The sequence below is a fragment of the Theropithecus gelada genome, chromosome 12, assembly GCF_003255815.1.
Source record: "Theropithecus gelada isolate Dixy chromosome 12, Tgel_1.0, whole genome shotgun sequence".
In the NCBI taxonomy this organism is placed as follows: Eukaryota; Metazoa; Chordata; class Mammalia; order Primates; family Cercopithecidae; genus Theropithecus; species Theropithecus gelada.
In genome coordinates, this window is record NC_037680.1 from 108,767,380 (window position 1) to 108,791,359 (window position 23,980).

The following is a 23,980-nucleotide window of genomic DNA, read 5'->3' on the forward strand; positions in this document are numbered from 1 at the left end:
ATTTTTTTTGTATTTTTTGCAGAGATAGGGTTTGCCATGTTGCCCAGGCTGGTCTTGAACTCCTGGGTTGAAGTGATCCTCCCACTTCAGCCTCCAAAAGTGCTGGGATTACAGGTGTGAGCCAACACGCCCACCCTATAATTTTATATTTATTGAGTGATTATTTATATAATATTCCCACATTAGTCTATAGGGCTGGGATCATATTTCTTTTAACACTGGATCTTCAATGCCCAGTGTTCAATAAATACACATGGAATAAATGAATAATAAGTGATCTTATGATTAAACAATGTAGTAGAGTCTCATTAAATTGACGACTTTGCTATTTTTTTTTTTTTTTGAGACAGGTTATTGCTTTTTTGCCCAGGCTGGCGTGCAGTGGTGCAATCTCGTCTCACTGCAGCCTTGAATTCCCAGGCTAAGGTGATCTTCCCACCTCAGCCTCCTGAGTAGCTGGGATATATAGGCAAGCGCTGCCATGCCCAACTAAATTTTATATTTTTAGTAGAGATAGGGTTTCGCCATATTGCCCAGGCTGGTCTTGAACTCCAAGGCTCTAGTCATCCTTCTGCCTTGGCCTCCCAAAGCATTGGGATTACAGGCATGAGCCACCCTAGACCAGCCGACAACTTTACTATTCAGTGTGGCAAGACATGGTTGCTGGAAATGTATTAAGGTGATTCACCTTTTCATCCTGACATTGTATTTCTTTATATCCATTGACCATTATCTATGATTCTCACCTGTAAGGCTTTAAAGCTTGGTTTAGTTTATTAGAATGTAACTTTGTCTGAACAAAGCCTCATTTCTGCCAGGATACCCTTCTGAATATAGAACCTGAAAAGGTCATGTTCAGTCTGATAGAAAATCATGATTGGGCCCACTTCTATAGCTTACCTTCTCTCTTTAGATGTAATTTGGTATAACATTTTGAATAGGCGACTTGCTGTTGTTGGGATGGAATTTGAGGTAACGATCATTTGAAGATGGAGCCATCAGTGATCATCACAGAAAGCTGTTTGCCCAGGATTTAGGCTGCCTTGGAAACACAGTCCTCTCACTGCAATGTCTTGATTGCTAGCATTTGAGACCAAACTAGTGTCAAATATCTAAGTAGAGGATACTTATTCATGGTAATTCCATGCTTTGATGTTTTTCCTCAATTACCTTGTTCTGCAGAGCATGTTGGTGAGATATGTTATGGAACAAACAGATCAACAACCTGTGTGGTTTTTTTTCTCTCTACAATTATAAAAAATGTTCTAAAAGCATCTGACGATTTTGGAATCCTGAATTATGGGTTTAAAAGAAAAGATGAACCTTGCTGATGTCCTCTTTCACTGATAGGGCAATTTACAATAGGAAAGTTTGTGTTTGCTTTTACTTTTTGGAAAACAATGAGGATTCTGCAGTCAGAGGGCACTTCAGTAGGTAGATTTCAGCATAGATGGAAAAGCAAACAGTTGATCATTCTTAAACCCCGGTAGGTCAGATCATGTCAGTGTTTCCAGAGTACGCCCAGAATGGTAAAAGTTGGCTTTAAGTTGAGTTTTTGCTAAAAGGCAGCCAGTCCTGAAAAGGATTGATTTATTTATTTTGGCCTTGGCAACATCTAAATGATGATAAGTGCAAGTTTCTCTTAGCTCTCTGGAGAGGCTCCCATGTAAATTGGTTGTGACCCCTAGAATCCAGAATCCCTAACATAGTTGGATAAGAGTATTTTGTGGGGAAATCTAATTAACAAGTAGAGATTCAAAATTTTAAATGTTTAGAAGTGTGTAATTTGCTACTTTTGTTCATGAGTGTTTTTAATACTTCTGGTAGAGAGCCTAACTGCCTCTTTCCTCGGGAGATGTGGTTTCAGTTTCTTGGGTGAATGTGCATTTTATAAGTTTTTTAAGAAAGGAAATTAAACATTAAAAGACTTTAAGTACTTTACTCTTTACATAATGTCACTAAGAAAAAGCCAGGAAAATCAGGGTTGGGTTTTAAAATTTATTTATTTAATAAATATAATCTATTTTCCACCATTTTGTTTGTTATGGCTGGTACCAAAGTACTTTTAAAAGTTAACATTTATTATGATTTTGTTTTATTTCAGCAGATGTGCATAATAAATTAACCTATCTCTATTCTTCATTTTGGGCTGGGGCAGCATTTAACATCTAGGTTTTTGGCATTCTGACACACAGGCTATTTAGTTTAATTCAGCATAGTTTGATGTTCTCCACTTGTATGATATTTATGATAGTATGTGAATAATGTTAAGTAGATAAAATGTGGTCTGCTGAGGCTGAATGCTCAGTATGAGTATAATACAGGTATGTGACAGGTCCACTGGGGGCCTGGGGTTCTTCTGTAAAGTGAGTAGTTTGGGGTAACTGGTATCCAAGCATCCTTCTAGATTGAATTTTAAAATCCCACTAATTGATATGCGTCTAGTTGATGCCTCCTCTTCTCTCTTTCTTTGTCTTTTTAATGTAGGAAGAGAGGATGGTGATGCACCAGTTACAAAAGATGAGACCACCTGCATTTCACAAGACACAAGAGCTTTACCGGAGAAATCCCTGCAAAGATCAGCAAAGGTCATTGCCTACAGATTTTCTTCACATGTCCAAATGGCTCTCACCTGAGCTCCTTGTTGAAGATCTTGTGTGATTCGTCAGGACTGTATTTGTTCATTTAATCAGAAAAGTTAGAGCAGAGAATCATAAAAAGTGAATTAAAAAAAAAAACTTTAAACATATAAATATGAATCCATCTGCCTGCCTTTGGATAAGGGGTCAAGGCCTTTTCTTTGAGTGTGGGTGTGTTGATTGGAGTTCTATGTTATCTTTGTTGCTTAAACCACACTTGTAATGCCTTTGGATAGGGGGTCAAGGCCTTTTCTTTGAGTGTGGGTGTGTTGATTGGAGTTCTGTGTTATCTTTGTTGCTTAAACCACACTTGTAATGCAGCATTTATCACTTCCAGTTTTGGTGGAGTGAGTGGAGTGAGAATTAGACACTGGAGAAGAAGTATGAATATAGACTCTCTTCAGATTTGTACAGTTTTTGCTCCAGTTTTTTTTTATTGTTACCATGCCCATACCTAATTTAAAAATAATTTTTAATGTCTTTTTTAGTTTTTCCGAAGTATTCAATTTAGTTATGAAACAATTGTTTTTATATTCCTATTTCACCATTTTGCACAATTCACTTGTATTCTTTAATTATATAAGCTAGTGTCATTTTCAGATGTGGGATGAAACACAGCTGACTTCTTTTGTTTGTTTGAGACGGAGTTTCACTGTTTTTGCCCAGGCTGGAGTGCTTGGCGAGATCTTGGCTCACTGCAACCTCTGCCTCCCTGGTTCAAGCGATTCTTCTGCGTCCCGAGTAGCTGGGATTACAGGCGTGCACCACCAGGCCTGGCTAATTTTTTGTATTTTTAGTAGAAACGGGGTTTCGCCAGGCTGGTCTCGAACTCCTGACCTCATGATCTGCCCGCCTCGGCCTCCCAAAGTACTGGGATTACAGGTGTGAGCCCACACGCTTGACCAAACACAGCTGACTTCTAACTGTGCAGATAGCTCAAAGTGGTAGAAATGGTGAAGGGCAAAGTATAAAGTGGCATAATGGCATGAGACTTTATGTTTCAGAAGCATCCATCAGCGTGTTTCATCTGGGAATGCAGTGTGCTTACTCTACCCAGCAGGTTGGTTAGTAGAGTATTGCTCTTGCATACTGACATGAGGAATTTCTAAATTATACTGTGTATATTTCAGTACTAACTGTGCTCCAGGCAACATGCTAGGTGTGGGAGATTAGAATGAATGGAAAGCCTGGGGATGGATCTGGCTCACAGACCTATTTTGTTTGACCTTGCAGTATTTAAAAATTTTGACTTCATTGCTTTCAGCAAAAAAAAAAAAAAAAAAGAGTCATCGGTGGGCCGGGGTGGGGGTGTTCACATTAAAAATTAGACTTTTGGCTTCTCTTGTCAAAACAAAACATTTGGTAACACTAGGCCAAATTCCTAAATGACTGCAGTCAGAGCTGAGTAGAGGCAGCCCTGGAACCTGTGTTCTGTGATTTGCTACTGTCCTCCAAACATGTTTTCCCTCTCCCTTCTCCCTTGTCCCTATCTCCCTTTCTTTTGGATAATGTTTTTAGTGGATTCAACCAAAAATCACAAGGCAAAACAGCACTTGCCTGTGAAACTTATGCTATGGTAGGGTCATTTCCATGACAATCAACATTATATGAATTGCAACTAATGTAGTAATGTCAACCTACTTTATACACTTCCGTGCTGTCAGACATTAAAACAAGAAACAAGAATCTCCAGTTCAGACAAGATGGCATAGACCTATTTTTTCTTGCTCCTCCCACTGAGGATAACTGTAAACCCTGGAAAAAACAAGAGGCAACCAAAGGAGAATTCTAAAAGGGGAAAAGAGGAAGGCAAACTAGTTTCGCCAGTACTAGAGAAACATCATAACAGCAGGGACCTCACAACCCCCCACCAACAACAGCAACAACAGAAGGTGGCCCAAGCCCAGTGTTTCTGAATGCCAACCTGGCAATAGAGGGTGGCCAGCTAGACTCATTCTCACCCAGATCTAACAGAAATCCCTCCAGCAATACCAGGCAATCCACAGCACCTGTAAAGAGCTCTAATGACAATAAGTGGTTAAGAGAAGGGCTTTCCTTCCTCCCTGAACCTGCAGCTTCTCTTTCCCACCAAGAGACATCAGGTATCTGAGTGGCTCCAACAAGAAGGATTCTAGAAGTGGCCCAGCCCAGAAAGCCTCTTTGTTTCTGTGGGGCTGAGACTGTCTTCTGCCCAGAGGCACTGAACATCCAGAGACGCTGGGCATCTACCCAGAAAACACCAGGAAAGGTGATCTGGCCACAGCATGCAGTCAGGTATGGGAAGCCCCCATGTTCTCACAGGCAAGAGAACTTCCCTCCTTCACCCAGAGATACCACGCAGCTGGGTGGCATTAGCAAAGGAGATCTGGTCATAATGTGTGTGTGGTCCAGGAAACCCCTTTATCCTTGTGGACCAGAGACTTCCCTCTTCCACTCAGAAACACTGGGCAGCCAGGTAGCACCAGTAAAGGAGATCCTGCCACAACAAGAAACCCAAAATGGGAAGCTTCTTTGTCCTTGCAGGCTGGAGATCCCCATTCCACACTTAGACCAGGTGGCCTGGCTTGGGGAATTTCTTTCCGCCCACAAAGGCAGTACCAGTAGAGACCAGCGGGAGCCCCAGTGATACCATATAAACCAAACATACCAAGATAGCACTGCAAAGGCTGTTTTCCAAGGAAATTGTCATTGAAACTACAGCCCACAAAAGTAGGTCAGGACCTGCATGCTAAACCTCAACAGGGTGTGTGACTTACTTCTAAAATAAAAGATTTAAATGAGACCCAGAGTGTCTTAACATGATAACCGAAAGGTCCAGGATACAATTGGAAACCACCCGTCATACCAAGAACAGGAAGATCACAACGTGAATAAGAAGACAATCATTTGATGCCAGCACTGAGCTCTTGCAGTTACCCAACAATGATTTCAAAATAGCCATCATAAAAGTGCTTCAATAAGCAATTAAAAACTTTCTTGAAACCTTTGAGAAAATAGAAAATCTCAGCAAAAATTTAGAAGTTATAAAAAGGCCGGGCATGGTGGCTCACGCCTGTAATCCCAGCACTTTAGGAGGACAAGGTGGGCGGATCACCTGAGGTCAGGAGTTCAAGACCAGCCTGGCCAACATGGCAAAACCCTGTTTCTACTAAAAACATACAAAAATTAGCTAAGTGCAGTGGCACGTGCCTGTAATCCCAGCTACTAGGGAGGCTGAGACAGGAGAATCACTTGAACCCAGAAGACGGAAGTTGCAGTGAGCCGAGATTATGCCACTATATTCTAGCCTGGGTAACAGAGCAAGATTCTGTCTCAAAAGAAAAAAAAAAAAATTATAAAAAGGACCAAATGGGAATTATAGTCCTGCAAAGTACAATAACAGAAGTAAAAACACTATTGGATAGGCTCAGTAGTAGAGACGACACAACAGAGAATCATTGAACTTGAGGACAGATCAGTAGAATTTACCCAATCTGAACAGAGAAAGTATAGACTGAAAAAAATTGAACAGAGCCTCAGGGAGTTGTGGGACAACAAAAAGATTGAACATTGAGAAAACTGGAGCCCTGGGAGAGGATCAAGAGAGTGAAGATGAAAGGAGAGATTGTGCAGAATGGGGACAGGTGAAAATATATCTTCAGAGAATTTAAGGTTCTAGCAAAAGGTGTATAACAATGTATAATGCTATCCATCTGTACAATTGTAATTTCTTTGCTGATCGGTTCTAGCAAAAGGTGTATAACAATGTATAATGCTATCCATCTGTACAATTGTAATTTCTTTGCTGATCAACTCTATACCTTGCGTTTAAGGTTAGAGAATACTGGTGCCTGAAATGTTCCAGGACTGAGGGTTTTTAGGGTGAGGTGGTAGAAGGATCAGAAGAGAAGGCATTTAACAGCTTGAGTAAGAGGACTTGAGGTGATAGAATATGGTGGCTCAAGGCCGGATGCAGTGACTCATGCCCATAATCCTAGCATTTTCAGAGGCCGAGGCGGGCAGATCTCTTGAGGTCAGGAGTTTGACACCAGCCTGGACAACATAGTGAAACCCTGTCTCTACTAAATAAACAAATTATCCAGGCGTGGTGACTGGTGACACATGTCTGTGGTCCCAGAAACTCAGGAGACTGAGGCAGGATTGCTTGAACCTGGGAGGCGGAGGTTGCAGTGAGCCAAGATCACACCACTGCACTTCAGTCTGGGTGACAGAGCAAGGCTGTCTCCAAAGGAAAAAAAAAAAAGCGTGCATGTGGTATTGGTATTGTGCGTGCGCGCGCACACACACATGCACACACACACGGTGGCTCTGGGAAGGGAGGAAAGGATTTGAGGCTTAGACGTAGCTAACAGACTTGGAGAACAGGCAAGGGTTAAAGGTGCTAGAAGTCTTGATGTGGTGAAAAAGCCTGTGGAGTGCAGCACTGGAGAACAAGTGAGCTGTGTGATGGATTCGTCAGAGAGCGGGTGTTGGAACTGGACTAGTTCCAGATGATGCTGAGGTGTGGCCATGAGGACGAGTTTTTGAAGTCAAATAGAAGTGAAGGTTGCTGGCATTGAAGAGATAGGGGAACGGTGAGGACAGGATGTTGACTAAGTTACTCACCTAGGTAGACGTGGGAGGGCCAGACTGTAAGCCAGATTTCACAGAGTAACCAGGAGGCCAGGAGATGATAATAACAAGAAGGGGACCACCTGAACCAGAAGAGGGTGCACATACATGCATGAGGCTGGAAGAGTAAAGGTCTGGGCGTGGCGGTGCAGCATGGGAAAACGCGGACACCAATTTCAGGGGCCGTATGTGGGAAAAGGAGCATCCTCTTCCCAAATGGGCTGGGGAAGACAGTCCTTAGGACAGATAGTTACATGCAAGGGGGAGGGGGGCGTCCCACAGCCTTCTTGAAAGAGGGTACAGCAGTTTGTTTAAAATAGTTGTTTTTCAGGGAAGAAGGAAGAGTTAAGAGGGAAAAAGTAGAGCATGTTTTGGGAGTGAGCTTGCATGAGAAGACGGTTGCCCTAAGGTGCTCTCCTGTGGGGTAGTAGCTGGGAGTGACTGGGGGAGAGGTGTGGTGCACTCAACTGGTTTGGAGGTTTCCTGCAAATGGGCTGAGATTCCATATGGAGTCAGGGACATAGAGAAGAACAGCAGCCAGCTCAACTGCAGGCTGAATCTTTGTTCAGGGGTCTGGTGGGATGTCGGCAAGCAGCTCTGAGGAAGGGATGAACCTGCAGACGGGCTACAGTGGGGAAAGGAAGCACTGCAGGAGGAATGCGTTCGGGGGGTGGGGAGTGGGTGAGGGAGAAGACTCGTTTTCTCGGAGAATACTTCTCTCTCAATGGAAGTCGCATGTGTATGTGGTGGAGCGGTGACCTCAATCTTCATCTAGTCAAATTAGAGCTTGGGTTTAATCTTGGAAAGGAGGAAGATCAAATATTTCTCCTTTCAGCTGTTGAAGGCATAATTAAGAGAAGTAATTTATGTCTAATAACCCTTTTTCTTTTACAAAAAGCACCTACCGTGTTGTTTCTGTGAGATACTGGTATTGCTCATGGGAGAAAAGTATAATGTGGAACAAATACCTGGAGCTATACTTCCCTGCTGGAGTCCCACATGTCTTTATAAGACACAGGTCATGGTAATAAAAGCTCTTTGATGTAATTCATCCATGTATTGCATAATTTTTCTTGGATATATATGCTTACTAGATACTTGTTGCTACTTAAATATAGATTACTTAGTCACAGATCATCACTGAGAGGCACTTATTTTGACCTAGAAAAACTGCTGGTTCCTGCTAGTTGATCAAATTATAACCTGCTGACCTCTCCCAAGTGTAATTCAGTACTGCAGATAAACAACATTGACTATATCTTTGGTGTTTTCAGGTGGTTTACATCTTGGAGAAAAAACATTCTCGAGCAGCAACCGGCTTCCTCAAACTCTTGGCTGATAAGAACAGCGAACTGTTTAGGAAATACGCCCTGTTTTCTCCCTCAGACCACCGAGTGCCTAGAATTTATGTGCCTCTCAAGGACTGTCCCCAGGACTTTGTGGCACGGCCTAAAGATTATGCCAACACGCTGTTCATCTGCCGCATTGTGGACTGGAAGGAGGACTGCAATTTTGCCCTGGGGTAGGTGATCTCTGGTAGGAAAAACCACAGGTGACAGGCAGAACTCAGTTTAGGTGGTCTTTAGGTAAACTTTTTGTGTATTTTAATTATTATTTCTTTATTGAAGCATAGTTTCTGGTGTATTTTGGTCCTGATTCTTCAGAAGTCACTCTTAGCTGCCACCTCAACTGGTTGCCTGTATGTTCCTTGAATTACCAGGCAGTCACATTTTTGTTTTTGTTTTTTGGTGTAAAACGTGAGCATATTCTGAGCCTCTACTTATTTAATGTCATGTGTCCTATTTGTACTTGTGTACCACAGATAATTCATTGCATCAAACAACCAGTCCTCTCCTTGCAGATGCTAGTGTTAAACCATGCAAAGTCTAGACATATTCAGGAGACCCCAGGTTCCTTTGCTTTAAAATACGAACATGAAGGTATATTTGAATGGCATTCTTTTTCGGTATTGATTTCGCCTATGGCATTAAAAACTACCCTATTGTAAGAAGGAAAGGGGTACCATGTTTTTGTGGAAGCTGTCAGAAATCAATCTAACTTAAATATACATGACATAGTCCCAGAGCATCATGGATGGCCACTTCATTTTGATCTGAAGAAACTGCTGGACCTAGTTGCTTGACCAAATGCTATGCCTGTTTTCTTCTTAGAACTGGTATTCATGTTGAAAGAAAAGCAGTAAGTTTTAGCTATGTCATTAAGTGTTTATTATAGATGATGTCTGGTTTATGCTTCACAGGAAATGACTATAAAGGTATACAATCTAGAAAAGAGCCTGTTGATTTACTTTTATTCTAGTTTAATGTCTTGCTTGTTGGTCATCTCACTTGTACAGGATGTACCCTCCTGGGAATGTCCTATGATTAGGAGAGTCAGCACTGAATGGATGGCTACAATGTGCTGCTTGTATCAGGTTTATTCCATACTTAGCTTCTTATGCCTAGCAAAATAAGCCAAATCAAATGTGTGTGTTATATATAAGAGTGTTTCATATATAAGAAACACTACTCTGTGCCACTTTTTCAGTTATATGAAGATTGGTGTGATTTAAATGATCTCATAGCTACTTAGGAACAGTTGTACTTTCTTTTTTTCCTCTCAAGTGGTGTGATTACAATGTCATCATTTTAAAGCCTAACTCATTATCCAAAAGTGATGTCAACCCCTTGAGCCCTAAATAGTCCTTCTTACAAGCTTGCCAGTTTCTCACCATCAAATCAAAAGGCCCAGTAACGGTTGTGCCACCTGGTCCTGTTGATTGTGCAGCCACACTCTGTTTGGCAGTAAAAGAGGAAGACTTTCACATCAAACCAGGAAATCCAGCCTTGTTTTTTATCTGCCTTTCTGTCATATCCCATTGTGTGTACTTGATTGGACTGCTTCCTTAGTTTTCAAGTTGTAAGGGTGTAGTCAGGAAATCTTCATAGTATGAGTTTCTCTTATTACTTTCATGGCCTTCTAGGTCTTTTTTAATTTTTATTTTTTTATAGCTGAGCCATTACTTCATCAGGAACCCTTTTCTTGAAGGTAAAATACAACAAAAAGGGAGTCAAGGCTTTGAAGCCTCAAGCACATTTGCTGGATCTAAAGAAATAATATTTAAAAATGATAGTCGTTTATTAATTATATAATTTTCAAAATAAAAAATGAAGATAATCATATCTAGATGGAAACATCATGTTTTTTCTCTACCTTCTTAATATAAGGATATAAAAATTATCATTTATGAAAATATGCCTTTTAAAATCTTTGTGAAAAAGAGAAAATTTATTTTAAGAACTAAAATATGGTAGGTTTTCCTGATGAATTTCTCAGATGACGTCTGTTGTACGAGGGGTGAGGGCTGCAGCTGTTGAGTATGTTGGTGGTCGCCTTGCCATTTTGTTCTGGTTATCCGTTACTGATCTTTAAGAACTGAGGTCACTGTTTCTTAATCAGAACATGCTGTGCTATGACTGCCTAGGTTTCCTCCTTTATCTTTGCCAGGCTTTGACCAGGAGTGTGATGGTAATACCTGCTGTGGGTACGAAAGTGTGTGGTTAGCTTCCACAAAAACTATCCCTAAAAGTCAAGTTTAGCTAAGGTGGCTTCCTTCTGAATTTCTTCCCTACTCCTATACCTCTATCCTTGAAAGTATTGGACTTCCTTTCCTATGTAATTGCTTCTAATTATTCAAGTTCAAAGTCATTTACCTCTTCTGTAGTTATGTTTAGTTCACCAGACAGGTTTTGATTCAACTATGTGTAAAGTACTGTGCTATGTTATCTGAGAAATACAATGGTAAACAAGCTGTGGATTCGTTATTTAAGGAACTTATAGTCTAATGCAAAAGGATTTTTGCATATACATATATCATAGGGATAATTTGATTCTAAGGAGTGGAATCCCACTTGAGCTAATTTAAATAAAAGTAGAGATTAATATAAGAAGCTGGTGAGCAGGAAATTGAGGAAGTCTCATGAGAAAATCAGAACTAACAAGGCAACAAAGGAACCACAGTTTCTCTTTCACCCCTGTGACTAGCCCAGCCACCACACAGTATCTTTTCTTTACCCCTTTTTGCATATGAGCTGTGTTATTCTGCTTCTCTCTGCACAGTAGTCTTCTACCTGCACAGCAGCACACATGGCCCCAAAATGGTACTGCCAGTCCTGTGGCAGTTACATACTAAAGTCTAGATCACAATACAGAATTTCTGTGGTGGAAAATCTTACTGGTCTAGCTTGAGGCAGGTATTTTCCCTCATCAGTAGTTTCAAGCAGAGGTGGGGGTCCAGAGTCCCATCCATGATTCACACCCAATTAGCAGCGCTGTGGGACTCTCTGGGAATGAGCGTGGATAAAACAGATGGCTTGAATGGCTTATCTCTTTGAGTTCTACCTATAGTACAAAACAGAAGTTGTAAGTTCTTCCATAGGAATAAAATAATTTGGGGGAATTTAGAGGAGGTCAGTGAAGGGGGAAATCCAGGATCATTTCTTACAGGACAGAGGCCTCTTTGCTGAAAGATCACTCTGAGAGTAAAGAATAGATGAGGAGGGACATGCCTAGCAGCAGGAGGTCATAATACACTATTGCAGTAAGACAGATGAGATGGGAGAACCTGAAATAAAGAGTTGCAATGGAGGAAACAAAAGAAATGAAAATATTCAGGGGAGATTAAGAAGGTAAATTTTCCCAGATGTGATGACTAATTAGAAATGGGGCATGAGGGAGAAGGATGGAATCTTGGATGAACTTTCAGGGCTCTGACTAGGGGGAGTGGGTGGATGCTGATGGCACTTAACCACAATTCACTGGGAGCCATCTCAGTTCCTTCCATGGTCTTCACTATCAGAAATCCAACTTGCCATTTCCCAAGCTGACTGTGTATGTTCATAGTTCCAAACTTTTGCACGTTACACTTCCTTTCCTAACAGTGGCTTTCTCCTTTCTCTAGTGTTTGCTTGGTGAAATACTCAACTTTTAAACTCAACTCAGTTGTCCACTCAAAAAATGTTCCTTGACTCACAGGCCTCCGTTTTGGTGCTCTCATAGCTTCTATTAGTACTATTATTAGAGCTCTCATCTGTTTGGATTGCAATTGCTTATTTGTTTTACTTGGCCATGAGCTCCTTCAGGACAAGGACACTTAGTGAACATTTGCTGACTGGTCAGATGAGTAGATGGAAATGAATTGATGACCCCAATGTCTTGAGCCAGGTTGACTAGGAAGATGTTGCACCATGACTCAAGCTAGAAAACACACAAGGAGTAATTTGGAACAGAAAATGATGAGAACTAAGGTTCTATGACTTCAAAGTCCATGCTTGACAATAGCATACAACAAGTATAAAAACTCAGATGGAGAATGCCAAATTGAGAAGGCACAGATATTTAACAAAAAAATTGAATAGAATGCACACATTAATGGAATATATGATGTTAGTAGCTTTGGAAGGATCCTTAGGGAGGACATGGAACTCGGCCTCCTCTTTGCTGTAAGCATTGCTTCTCTGACACCCTAGTGCTGCCTTGGGGCCACCATTTAGGGGCAGCTCAAAGAGTATTACAACATTGGAGACTTCCAGTTGTTATTATTTTCTATCTTGTTCTTAGAATTGTCATGAGAGATCTCATTTGAACTTTGTTCACCTCTGTATACATCACATCTACCACATTTTTATGAATCTTAGTTCTGTAATGCTATCAAAACCCAAGTGAGCCCTTGCTAGCTTTTAGGGGTCACTGTTTTTTGTTATGCATCACAACATATTTAGTACCTTTAATATTTAGTACTAGACTCTGGTCCAGGATAATTAAAAAGCCACATTGGCTTCCTCGCTGGAATGATCTGCAATTATATAATCAGATTTACAGTTTTAAGAGCTTCCCAACCCTCTTAAATCATCTTTCCCTTTAGAAACTCTTACAGTGGAATTCATGCCTATATTTTCTCAGACCTCTGGGAAATCTGGTATCCTAAAGTCTGGAGTTTACAGTTCCAGCTTCTCTTTCCAGGATGTCATGAGCATAGAGATATCATTGTCACTTTCTCCCAGATTTGTTGTGGTTTCTTCTTGAATATTTAAGGGTAAATCTTGAATAAAATGGGAAAATTTTACAGCAGCTACTGTGAGGAACTTAATAGTGTTTCTTGGCAACACTGAAGGCTAACTGAAGATATATGGCATGAACCGACCTAGAGCAAATTGACATATTTATATTATCAAGCAAAGTCTGGTGGCTTTGAGGGTGGAGGAGGAGGAGGAAAAATGAATAGGTCAGTATAGACTGAGAAGTTCTTGGTTGAACATGGAATTGCCTAGGCTTAATGGGAGGCTGTGGAAATGAGAAACAGAATGGGTTACAGTGCTGCTGGCTTTAATGAGTGTGAAGGACAGCAGGTTCCACTGGAGCGGATGATGGAGTGAGGTGAAAGCAGAGGAAGGGAAATTCTGACCTTGGAGGACTGTGGTAGAGATGGGAAGTAGCGGGTGGGGGTCTGTTCTGGTATCGCCTTTGTCTCCTAGCTTTGCACCTTATGGTTGTTGTTAGTCAGTCAGCAATATTTATTGACTGATGGAAGCAAATACTTTGACATTCCATTCCGTTTTGGTAGATATTCAGTTTCTTATAGGGTAGACAGGAATTGAAGAGGTGGTCATTAAATTACATTAAATACATTGAATTGTAATTAGTAGGAAAATCAAACCATGACTAGATTGATAGAAAAAACAAACAGAAGAAATTAGTTTGTTTCATTGAAACATAGGCTCCAAGATTAGCAAACTGAAAAATAACCGTATCCAATCTTTCCCTTTGCAAAAGGAATATTTCATCTTTTTGAGAGCATATTCTTTAAAGACAGCTCTGAGGGAGAAACCAAGTTATGTAATGCTATGGACTCGCATTACCAAATCTATAAGTTTGTACGTTCTTTTCAAGGGGTACGGACCTGGCCGGCTAGAAGGCAAAAAGCAAATCAGGCTGAGGAGGGGGCTCTTTTTTTTGTGACTGTTGGGCTCCACCTGGTGGCCTGTAAGTATCAGCTTTGGAAAAAACTGTGTCTTCAACACTGAGAAAATCCTGGTCGAGGCAGATCAAAAGTTAAAGGAATGGAGGAGAATGATCCAGATCCAGGCTTAGGTTACCAAATCGTTCCTTTCCTTGATGAGCACTGTATGCAGTTTTGGCAGTTCTTCCAAAGTTGCCATCTTCAACTGCAATTTCTAGTGCACCTTCTTGAAAATATTACAATGTAGAGGACCTTAGATAACCATCAGCCTCCTCTTATACTCATTAAATCCTTTCAGCTTCCTCTTTGCTCTCTTCATATCAATACCAATTCATTCTTAAATTTCAAGACCTTTTCTTAAATAATTCAGTATTGTTGACTCTTACTTCTTTTCTCCATGCTTTTATCTATTTTCTCTGACAAAAACACCTTTCCTGAGGTCCCATTCCTTAAGTGCTACTTTCTGCTATGTCGTAGTACTGAGCCATAAGAAGCGAAAATAACTTTTTCTCTCTCCTGATTATAGAAAGTAATAGATAAAATATACAGCCAAAGACAAGTGTATTTGCCACACTTCGTTTTTACTTTGTATTGTTAGAAGTTTGGGCCCTCGGTGTAGTTGATGTTTGATTGTTCCCCACTGGTACATTCTCAGGGCTATGATGCCATTATATCTGTTTGCATGGAGTTTCCAACATTGGACCAACATGTATGAGAGCATGTATTTAAGAGTCGTAATACGATAGTGGTAATCACTGCAAGAGTGCATGACTGTCTTCTATACATTGTCTAGTTGTAAGACTAGGAGTTTATAAGAATATTTAGTAGAGAAAAGATGATGAATGGCTGAGAACACTAATCTTGACTATTAAGTGTTCCTGATTTCTTTAAGGCAAAGGGGCCAATTTGAAGGACTTTCTTGTTATATTTTTTTCTGTCTGTAGCTGGTCCCTTCCCTCAATAAGTTTTTAATGGACACATCATCCAGGATAGTAGATCTGATGCTTATTTATAAAGAATGTTTATCTGTCTCCCAAGGCCCCCACCTACCATATGTAGGAAGTTGAGAATATTGTTTCAGTGCCATTCAGATTAATTTTACGGTAGGACTCAGTTGGAACGTCATTCATTGTGAATGGGAGGAGTATTCATGGAGGAGCTCTAGTGCTGAAAAATTGAAGTGGTGATCATTATAAATAACTAGGGAGGAAAGCTTTCTCTCTTACAACTATTATTGAAACATCAAATTAAACATTTTTAAATTTTATTTTTTCCAAATATATATATATTAAATATTTACTGTTACATTTATTCAAATGTGTACTATAGAAAATGAAAATTTCCCAGAGTTTCATCCCTGGAAATGATCACTATTGAGGTTTTGGTATACATTTGACTAAAATATTGTTTTTAAAATATTTATCAACTTTAATTATAAAGCATATTTCACCGGAAAAAGAATATATGTAACACATAATTTTTGAAACCTAATACTAAAACCAACCCATGAATTCATGAACCAGATTAAGAAATATAACATCACCAATGCTGTTCAAGTCCCCTGCCTGTTCTCCTGTATCCTAAATGATAATTTTTTCCCCAGAGGTAACCACTATCTCAAATATACTAATGAAAATGTACTTGAAAAAATAATTTACCCATATTTATAACCCTAAATAATGTTATTTTGTTTTGCTTGTTTTTGAACCTTATACAAAATACCATGTTTTATATATTCTATCACTTGCCTTTTTTCATTTAACATGTTTCTAAAATATACTCATATATTTAACTCATTTTAATCCATAATATTTCCATTTCCTGAAATATACCATAATTTAGCAATGTACATTTGGGTTGAACAGAGAATTGTGCTCCTGCAAACATTCCAGTGCTCATTAACTGAAGTTTTTCTAGATTCTACTTAAGAATGAAATTACTGGATGATACATAGGTACATGTTTAACTTTACAACTTTCTAGCCAAGCCATTCGCAAAGTGATTGTACCCCTTTTTAGTCGTACCAGCAGTGTGTACGCGGTTCCATTGCTCCACGTTCTTATGAACACTTGTTAGACTCATTTTTTTTGCCAGCCAGGTGGGTAAAAATAATGATAATCATTATGATTTTCATTATTTTTTCCCTAATTACTGATGAAGTTGAACATATTTTTACATACTCATGGTCATGTTTCCTTTTCTAGACAGTGTCTTCATGTTTTTACCCATTTTTTAACAGTTAATTTTTTATTTAGATAATTTTGATTACAGAAATTGCAAAAATGGAGCAGAGAGTTCCTGTGTATGTTTTATCTATCTTCTCATTATGTTAACATCTTACATGACCATGGAATACTTACCAAAAGTAAGCACTTAATCTTGATATGATACCATTAAAATATAGGTCTTACTCAGATTTTATCATTATTTCCACTAACATTCTTTTTCGGTTCTAGAATCTGGGTCCAGAATCACGTATTACAGTTAGCTGTGTCTCTGTAGTCTCTTCAATTTGTGACATTTCTTACTCTTTACTTGTCCTTCATGAACTTGAAACTTTTGAAGAGTACTGGCCAGTGATTTTGTAGAATGTTTCTCAGTTTGTGTTTGTCTAATGTTCTCTCGTGATTAGATCGAGATTAGGCATTATTGGGAAAGATACCGCAGAGGTGATACACATCTTATCAGGGACACATAATGTCAGTAAATGATACTGGTGATGTTCACCTAGATCACCCAGTTAAGGAGGCATCTGCCATGATTCCTAACTTACTACTTTTTTCCCTTGTAATTATTATACAATATTTTTAGAAAGATTTTTGAGTCTGTGTAGTATTCTGTTTCTGCTTAATTTCACCCATTCATTTTAGCATACGTTGGTGCTTTTACGCATTTTTAATTGGGCTGTTTGTCATTTGATTTTTTTGGAGTTAAAAATATATATTCCAGAAAGTAATCTTTTTAGCAGTCACTGATATGGAAATTATCTTCTCTCCAGTTTATGAGTTGTCTTTTCATGTTATTAATGGTGTCCTCTGAAGAACAGATGTTTGAAGTTGTCTTTTCTTTTTGCTGCTGGCATGTAGAATTACAGTTAAATTTTGTACATTATCCAATCCAGCCATCTTGCTGTATCCCCTTATTCATTTCAGTACTTGGGATGTAATTTACTTTGGCTCTTCTATGTAGATAATCATATCATTGGTAAGTAATGAGAGATTTATTTCTTCCATTCTAATCCGTATGACTTTTATTTATTTTTCTTATCTTGAATTGGCAACTCACAATTGGAGAGGAGGTATTTTCTACACAGTAACTGATAAAAGTTCAGTTTTGAATAAAAGCAGTAGTAGCAGGCATTTTTTTTATTCCTGATTTTTTGATGTGTTAGTAAGTTTGCTAATGTGGCAGCTAATTATGGTAGGACTGGATAATTTACTGAAGTATTTATCTTTGGGTTTTATTTGTTTTTGCCATCCTCAGTTTTCTTAGCTTTGGCATTTCAAGGAAGAATAGTATGCCTCTCTAATAGGTTCAAAGCATTAGTTTGTTTATTTACATATTCAGTCACCAACATGTGTTGGACACCAAAGGCATATAAGTCTCAGTGATATACAGAAATAAAGAAATGTTTATTCTTTTTATGGATGATCCCCCCCATCTATTGATAAGGAAGAGACATATCTAAAGCACCATGACACAGCTAGAAAGTGGCACATGCAAGAAAGAGGATATAACCAAAGGATAGGGACAGTACTGACGAGATAGATCCACTCTAGGAGACAGGGATGGCTTCCTGGCCTTGCTGCCATATTCCATGAAGATGAAATGATCTGGGTGTATGCTTTGTGGGCCTAGTTCAACATGGAAATTATAAAGGGAGCACCTTTAAGATAGAATTATGTTGCTTAAGGAAGGGCCATTTATAGTATTCTTATGCTCTAGAACCCAGCAGTTCCATGTCAGGGTATAGTGAATACCTCTACAAGATATGTGATGCTAACAGTACTAAGATTTTATTTTTGGTAGTAAGAGCTTTACATTTTCTGTTGCGTGAAAATGGAGGGAGAGTGAATGGAGGGAGAGGGAAGTTTGCTTCTCATGGATGATCTTTTAAAATATTTTGTAGTAGGATGCTTTTAGCAGCAAATTATAAAAATGCCTGACCCAGAGTGACTTAATAAGAGAAAATATTGTCTCACATAAGTGGGAGTTCAAAGGTTGTGCAACTGCAGACCCACTAAAGTCAGTGACTGGATGATGTTACCAGATTGCCTTTTGCTGTCCTCAGCAATCCAGTAGTGGTTTCTCTATGGTTGTGAAGATGGCTGCCAGTACGATTAGGCTACCTGCTTTCTTGATGACATATGACACAAAAAGGGAGACCCTGTCTGCCACCAATGCTGTTGACTACAGTCACCAGCGGAGGCCATACACTGAATTTATTAGAATACTTAGTATCTGTCTGTGGAGTTGAAGGTGAGCTGTATTTCTTGTATGAAAAAGACTAGATTTCTGTGAGGAAGGAGGAGACAGAAGTGAATGCTAGGTAGCAGACCAATAGTGGGCACTATAGTTTTTGTTATAATTATTTTTTCTATAATTTTTAAACTAAAGAACCTCCAACTTTGTGATATTAAAGGAAGCTTAGAAAATAGATTACAAAATCACTCAGAATTCTCTCTTAAATAATTAACACCATTTGTCCCTTTCAGCATTTTCATAAATGTTTTTACATAGTTAAATTATACTCTACATATATCTTCAAAATTCTTTTTCTGAAATACATAAAAAATTGAAAAATATGACATGGTTTAGTTTATCATTTATCTGTTGCTCAACATCTAAACTACTTTTACTCCTTTTCTGCTCCACGGTTTTTAAAATAAACTTAATTTTAATTAATTAATTAATTAATAGGAATAGGGTCTTGCTGTGTTGCCCAAACAGGTCTGGAACTCCTGGGCTCAAGCGATCTTCCCACCTCAGCCTCCCAAAGTTCTGGGATTACAGGCGTGAGCTGCCGTGTCTGGCCATAAAAAGAAACTTTATTTTTCAGAACAGATTTAGATTTACAGAAAATTGTCAAGATAGTACAGTTCTCATGTGCCCCTTCTCTCCCACCTCCAAAACTAGTTTTTTCTCTTAACCAATATTGATACATTATTAATGGAAGTCCATACTTTCTTCAAACTTTGTTGTTTTTAAAAATCTAATGTCCTTTATCTGTTCCAGGATCTCATATTACATTTAGTTGTCTTGTCTCTTTAGATTCCTCTTGGCTATGAGAGCTTCTAAGTTATTTTTGAAGGACATATCTTAATGCAGAATAGGATGAAATGTGGTTTTTAAGAGAATCACCAGATATTTTGACATAGCATTGAATCATAGTTGTCCTAAAGCAGCTGTTAGCTTTTCAGACAGTAAGTAGAAGACAGAAACTACTTAGAAAGTTGTAACATTTGAACTACATTACATAAAAGGGAAAGTTACTTTCATGATTCATTTTAAATAGAATTTACAATGAAATTAAATTTAAAATATAAAAATAAACCCTTCTGCAAGACAAATACACAATGTAAAAGTCAGTTCCCTAGTAGAATTTGACTTTATTTACATACCAAAGAATTCTGGTTTTCAAGGTGACAGAAGAGTTCATGAGTAAGCAGACAGGATAGGATTCTTTTCTTTCCTTCCCCTTCCCCTTCCCCTTCCCCTTCCTCTCCCCTCTTTTCTTTTCTTTTGACAGAGTCTCACTCTGTCGCCAGGCTGGAGTGCAGTGGTTTGATCTCGGCTCACCGCAACCTCTGCTTCCTGGGTTCAAGTGATTCTCTTGCCTCAGCCTCCCAAGTAGCTGGGATTACAGGCACGCATCACCACACCCAGCAATTTTTGTATTTTTAGTAGAGACGGGGTTTCACCGTGTTGGCCAGGATAGTCTCGATCTCTTGACTTCGTGATCCGCCCACTTGGCCTCCCAAAGTGCTGGGATTATAGGCATGAGCCACTGTTTCCGGCCAAGATAGGATTCTTTCTAGGGCATCTAAGGCCCCTAAAGCATGAGCTCTTTCAGCATGCTGATCTGTTAGATTTTTATCTGCCATAAGCTGTCCAGTCTATGCTGCTGTAAAATAGATCTCCAATGAAAATCCATAATAAATTTATTTAAATAAGGAACTTGAGAAATGTTCTCTGGAACTTGTAAAATAAATGTTAATTACTACTAATAGGAACTGGGAGTCATTAATCACATTTGGAAACCACAACTAAAATATAATTTTGTCTTTATGAGCCATGTTGTAATTTGAGTAAACAAATTGAGACTCTTCGGACTCAGAGTATAACCTGGTAAAAAATTTTGTCAGAACACAAAGCTCCAAAAAAGACAAAAAAATTTTTTTTTCTCCTTAATTTTCTAAAGGTCCAGTAACTGGTATGACAGGACCGTTTTAACAACTAATATCAGGTCCATCACTTCACTTTCTTCCTTTTATCATCCCTCCTCCTCACCCTCCCACCACTCCATTCGTGGATCTAGTGCTCAGTGCCAGTCTTTGTGGAGGAATTTCTCCATCTCTTGGTACACCTCAGTTCATCACCTTGCAGTTTTTCAGAAAGGGCTTATGAGAACTATATTCCCTGAGTTCTTGTATTTAGAAATCTTTATCTTTGAAATCTAGTAACTCCACTAGAATATATTTCATTGATGATTTTCTGTAATTTTCTTTCCTAGGACTTACCCTTTCTGTAAACCTAAACCTAAATTTTCTTTATTTCTGAAAGGTTTTCTTAATGACCTAGGAAAATGTTTTCTTTTCCTCATCTCTAGCTCCTTCCTTCAGTTATGCTGAAGCTCCTTCCTTCAGTTATGCTGAAGGAAGGAGCTAGAGTTGAAGAACAGAAAATGTTTTCTGGCTGGGCGTGGTGGCTCACGCCTGTAATCCCAGCACTTTGGGAGGCCGAGGCGGGCGGATCACGAGGTCAGGAGATCGAGACCATCTTGTCTAACATGGTGAAACCCCATCTCTACTAAAAATACAAAAAATTAGCTGGGCGTTGTGGCAGGCGCCTGTAGTCCCAGCTACTCAGGAGGCTGGAGCAGGAGAATGGTGTGAACCTGGGAGACGGAGCTTGCAATGAGCCGAGATCGCGCCACTGCACTCCAGCCTGAGCGACAGTGTGAGACTGTCTCAAAAAAAAAAAAAAAAAAAAAAAGAAAATGTTTTCTGTTCCAACGAATCTTAGAAAATGTTTTCTATTCCTCCTCTGTAGCTCTGTATTTCAAGGATGCCTGGAACTCCTTGGTCTGCCTTTCACATCTGTCTGTTTTCTTTGTTATCTTTTTAAACTCTACTTGCCCAGTTTCATTTTCCTCAGTTTTCTCAAGATTTTACTCTGTGATCCTTGTTGCTTTCAAATAGTGTCAGTTCTTCATTAGGTACTTCCAGTGTGACTTTCATTTTCTGTGATGATTTTATTGTTCTTTTCTACTTATTTCCTGAGATCTAGAAACCTAGTTTTTGTTTCCTTTCATGACTTATTTATTCCTTATGCACTTGCATCTTTGCTTCAAGCTCTTGTTTTATAAAGCTTATATTTTTGGGAGTTCTTGAGAATATTTTTGGGAGTTCTTAAGAATATCTTTGGTCATTTCTGTGGTTATATGCTTATAGAGATTGTTTTGTCCTTCTGCCATTTCTTTTTCTTGCTCCCTTTTTTCTTTTTTAAATGTGGTTTTTTTTTTTTTTTTTTAATAGAATGTTTGAATGGTTCCTTCTACCTCCCCTCCCTGAAATCTTTAAATAATGCGTTCTTTCTGGACTTTAGTATTATGTTTCAGAAACTGGACATTATAAAATGCTTTTTGTCTAAGTTTTTAGCCCCTTTTCTATTTTAGGCGTAAGATAATCGTTTTGGGCCATACTGTGTCCTGGAGGATAGCATTCCAACTTCACCCACTCTTAATTTCAACACAAGAATAGTATGGTCACTGTGTTCTAGGTCTGCCTTGCAAACACTGAGACTCCCACCACACAGAAGAATTTGTTTCTTTTTTTATTAGTGTAGTTCTCTAATAAACTGTATGTGATATATCTCATTGTTTATACTTCTCCCAGAAGCCATGTATGCTATCTAATTAATGGATGGTTAGTTATTTTATGTAACTTTTAATACTATTAGGTAGAATCAGAAGAAATTGTGTTTTATATGTTAATAAATAGTCAAATACTGGCAATTTCATATGCCTCAAAATAATGTATGATTAACTTCTTTATATTATTATTGCCATTCTTGAATTATTAATTCTGAGTAACCTCTCAGTTGGCTTGAGTTAAACATAAATTTTTTTTAGATGGAAAGTACATAGCATATTTTATGCCTTTTAATATCAGTCAGGGTTCTTGTAGTCTCAGATTCCAGTTCAGAGGAATCATAATTGTGTCCCCAGAGGTACTAAAACCTTTCAACTACAGAGATGAGCATTATGAAGGCAGAACTAAATATTTTGTGTGTGGGTCTTAAGTGTGATGTTGAAAGGCCTGACTCCTCCCTTGCATTCTTTCTTCTCAAACCATGTACACTGCCTGTAGGATGCTAAGTCAGAGCACCAATGCATCCTGGAGGATGGTACTCCCCCTCACAACTGATGCCTCCTGGTTAGTCCAACAGCTTAGTAGTCAGATCATTACATTATTCCAGTCAGTGAAATGTGTGCGCTTTGCTTCTTCCAAAAGGTGAAATCCTGAATTACAAGCAATGTTGAGTGAGATAATAGCTTAAAAGATATTTCATAAATCTGAGGATTGTGGTGTTTACATAGCAATATAGGTAGAAGAAATGCAGATAGCAAACCTACAGTAAGCGTCTCTTTTAGTGGAGGAATTACTGCCTTTCCCATCCTGGAAGAGCTCAGTGGATGCGATCTGATGTGAAGTAGTTGGGGGTCCTCCTGGCATGGTTCCGTGTCAGGTGCTCAGACTTGGTTGCTGCTGCTGGCAAGCTAGCGTCCTGCAAGGATGGTATCCAGGTCAGCATTAGTGAGAAGTGAATGTTGTGGAGTGCATTTCCTGCTGCCTTGTGCTTTGTTCCTATGTCCCTTGAACAAGCACTGCAGTGATGGGGACATGCATGGGCAGGCCATCTTGCCTCTACAGTGGAAGCCTTTCACTGTGCGCTCTCATGGAGCACAAATAGTTATAACCTGTCTGGACTCATTTCAGTGGGCCCATTTCATCCACATGTCTTTTCCCTAGATGTCCTTGTCACCAGTACTCCAATCTTTCTTCTTTCAGGTTTCTATCCATCTGGCTAAACTTGTAGTCACTGCCTGTCAGCCTATCAGGTTGTCCTTCCTCAGCTAAAGTGGACCACGGACATATGGCTTGAAGTTCTGCCCATTGGGAGAAAGTTTCTGCTATACTGTCTTTTCAGAGACCATCCCTTACAATGGATTTAATGCTATCATGTCTATTTATGACTCATGACAATGGAGGGTCAGTTGGAACTAGGCATTCAAGGTACTCAAACCTTTCTGCATCCTCCTTTATATCGTGTGTGTTTGGGTTCTCTGAATCTTACTCTCTCTGATTAGTGTCACACGTTTCACCTAAGTGACTTAATGAGACCTTAAATTCAGTGGTGTAATGATTCATCACCCTTTCAATAAGCTTTTTCCGTCTTGGGCTGGCAGCTACAAGAGATTCAAGATACT

General features: G+C 39.2%; 1 protein-coding gene across 1 annotated transcript in view; it reads left to right on the forward strand.

Moving 5' to 3' along the window:
* The window catches only part of DIS3L2 (DIS3 like 3'-5' exoribonuclease 2), a 378,448-nt gene that overhangs the window by 174,592 nt on the left and 179,876 nt on the right, over window positions 1-23,980 (forward strand). The window contains exons 7-8 of the mRNA XM_025404797.1: window positions 2,488-2,588; window positions 8,525-8,772. Of these exons, the coding sequence (XP_025260582.1) occupies window positions 2,488-2,588; window positions 8,525-8,772 (349 nt within the window). The remainder of the gene's footprint in view (window positions 1-2,487; window positions 2,589-8,524; window positions 8,773-23,980) is intronic.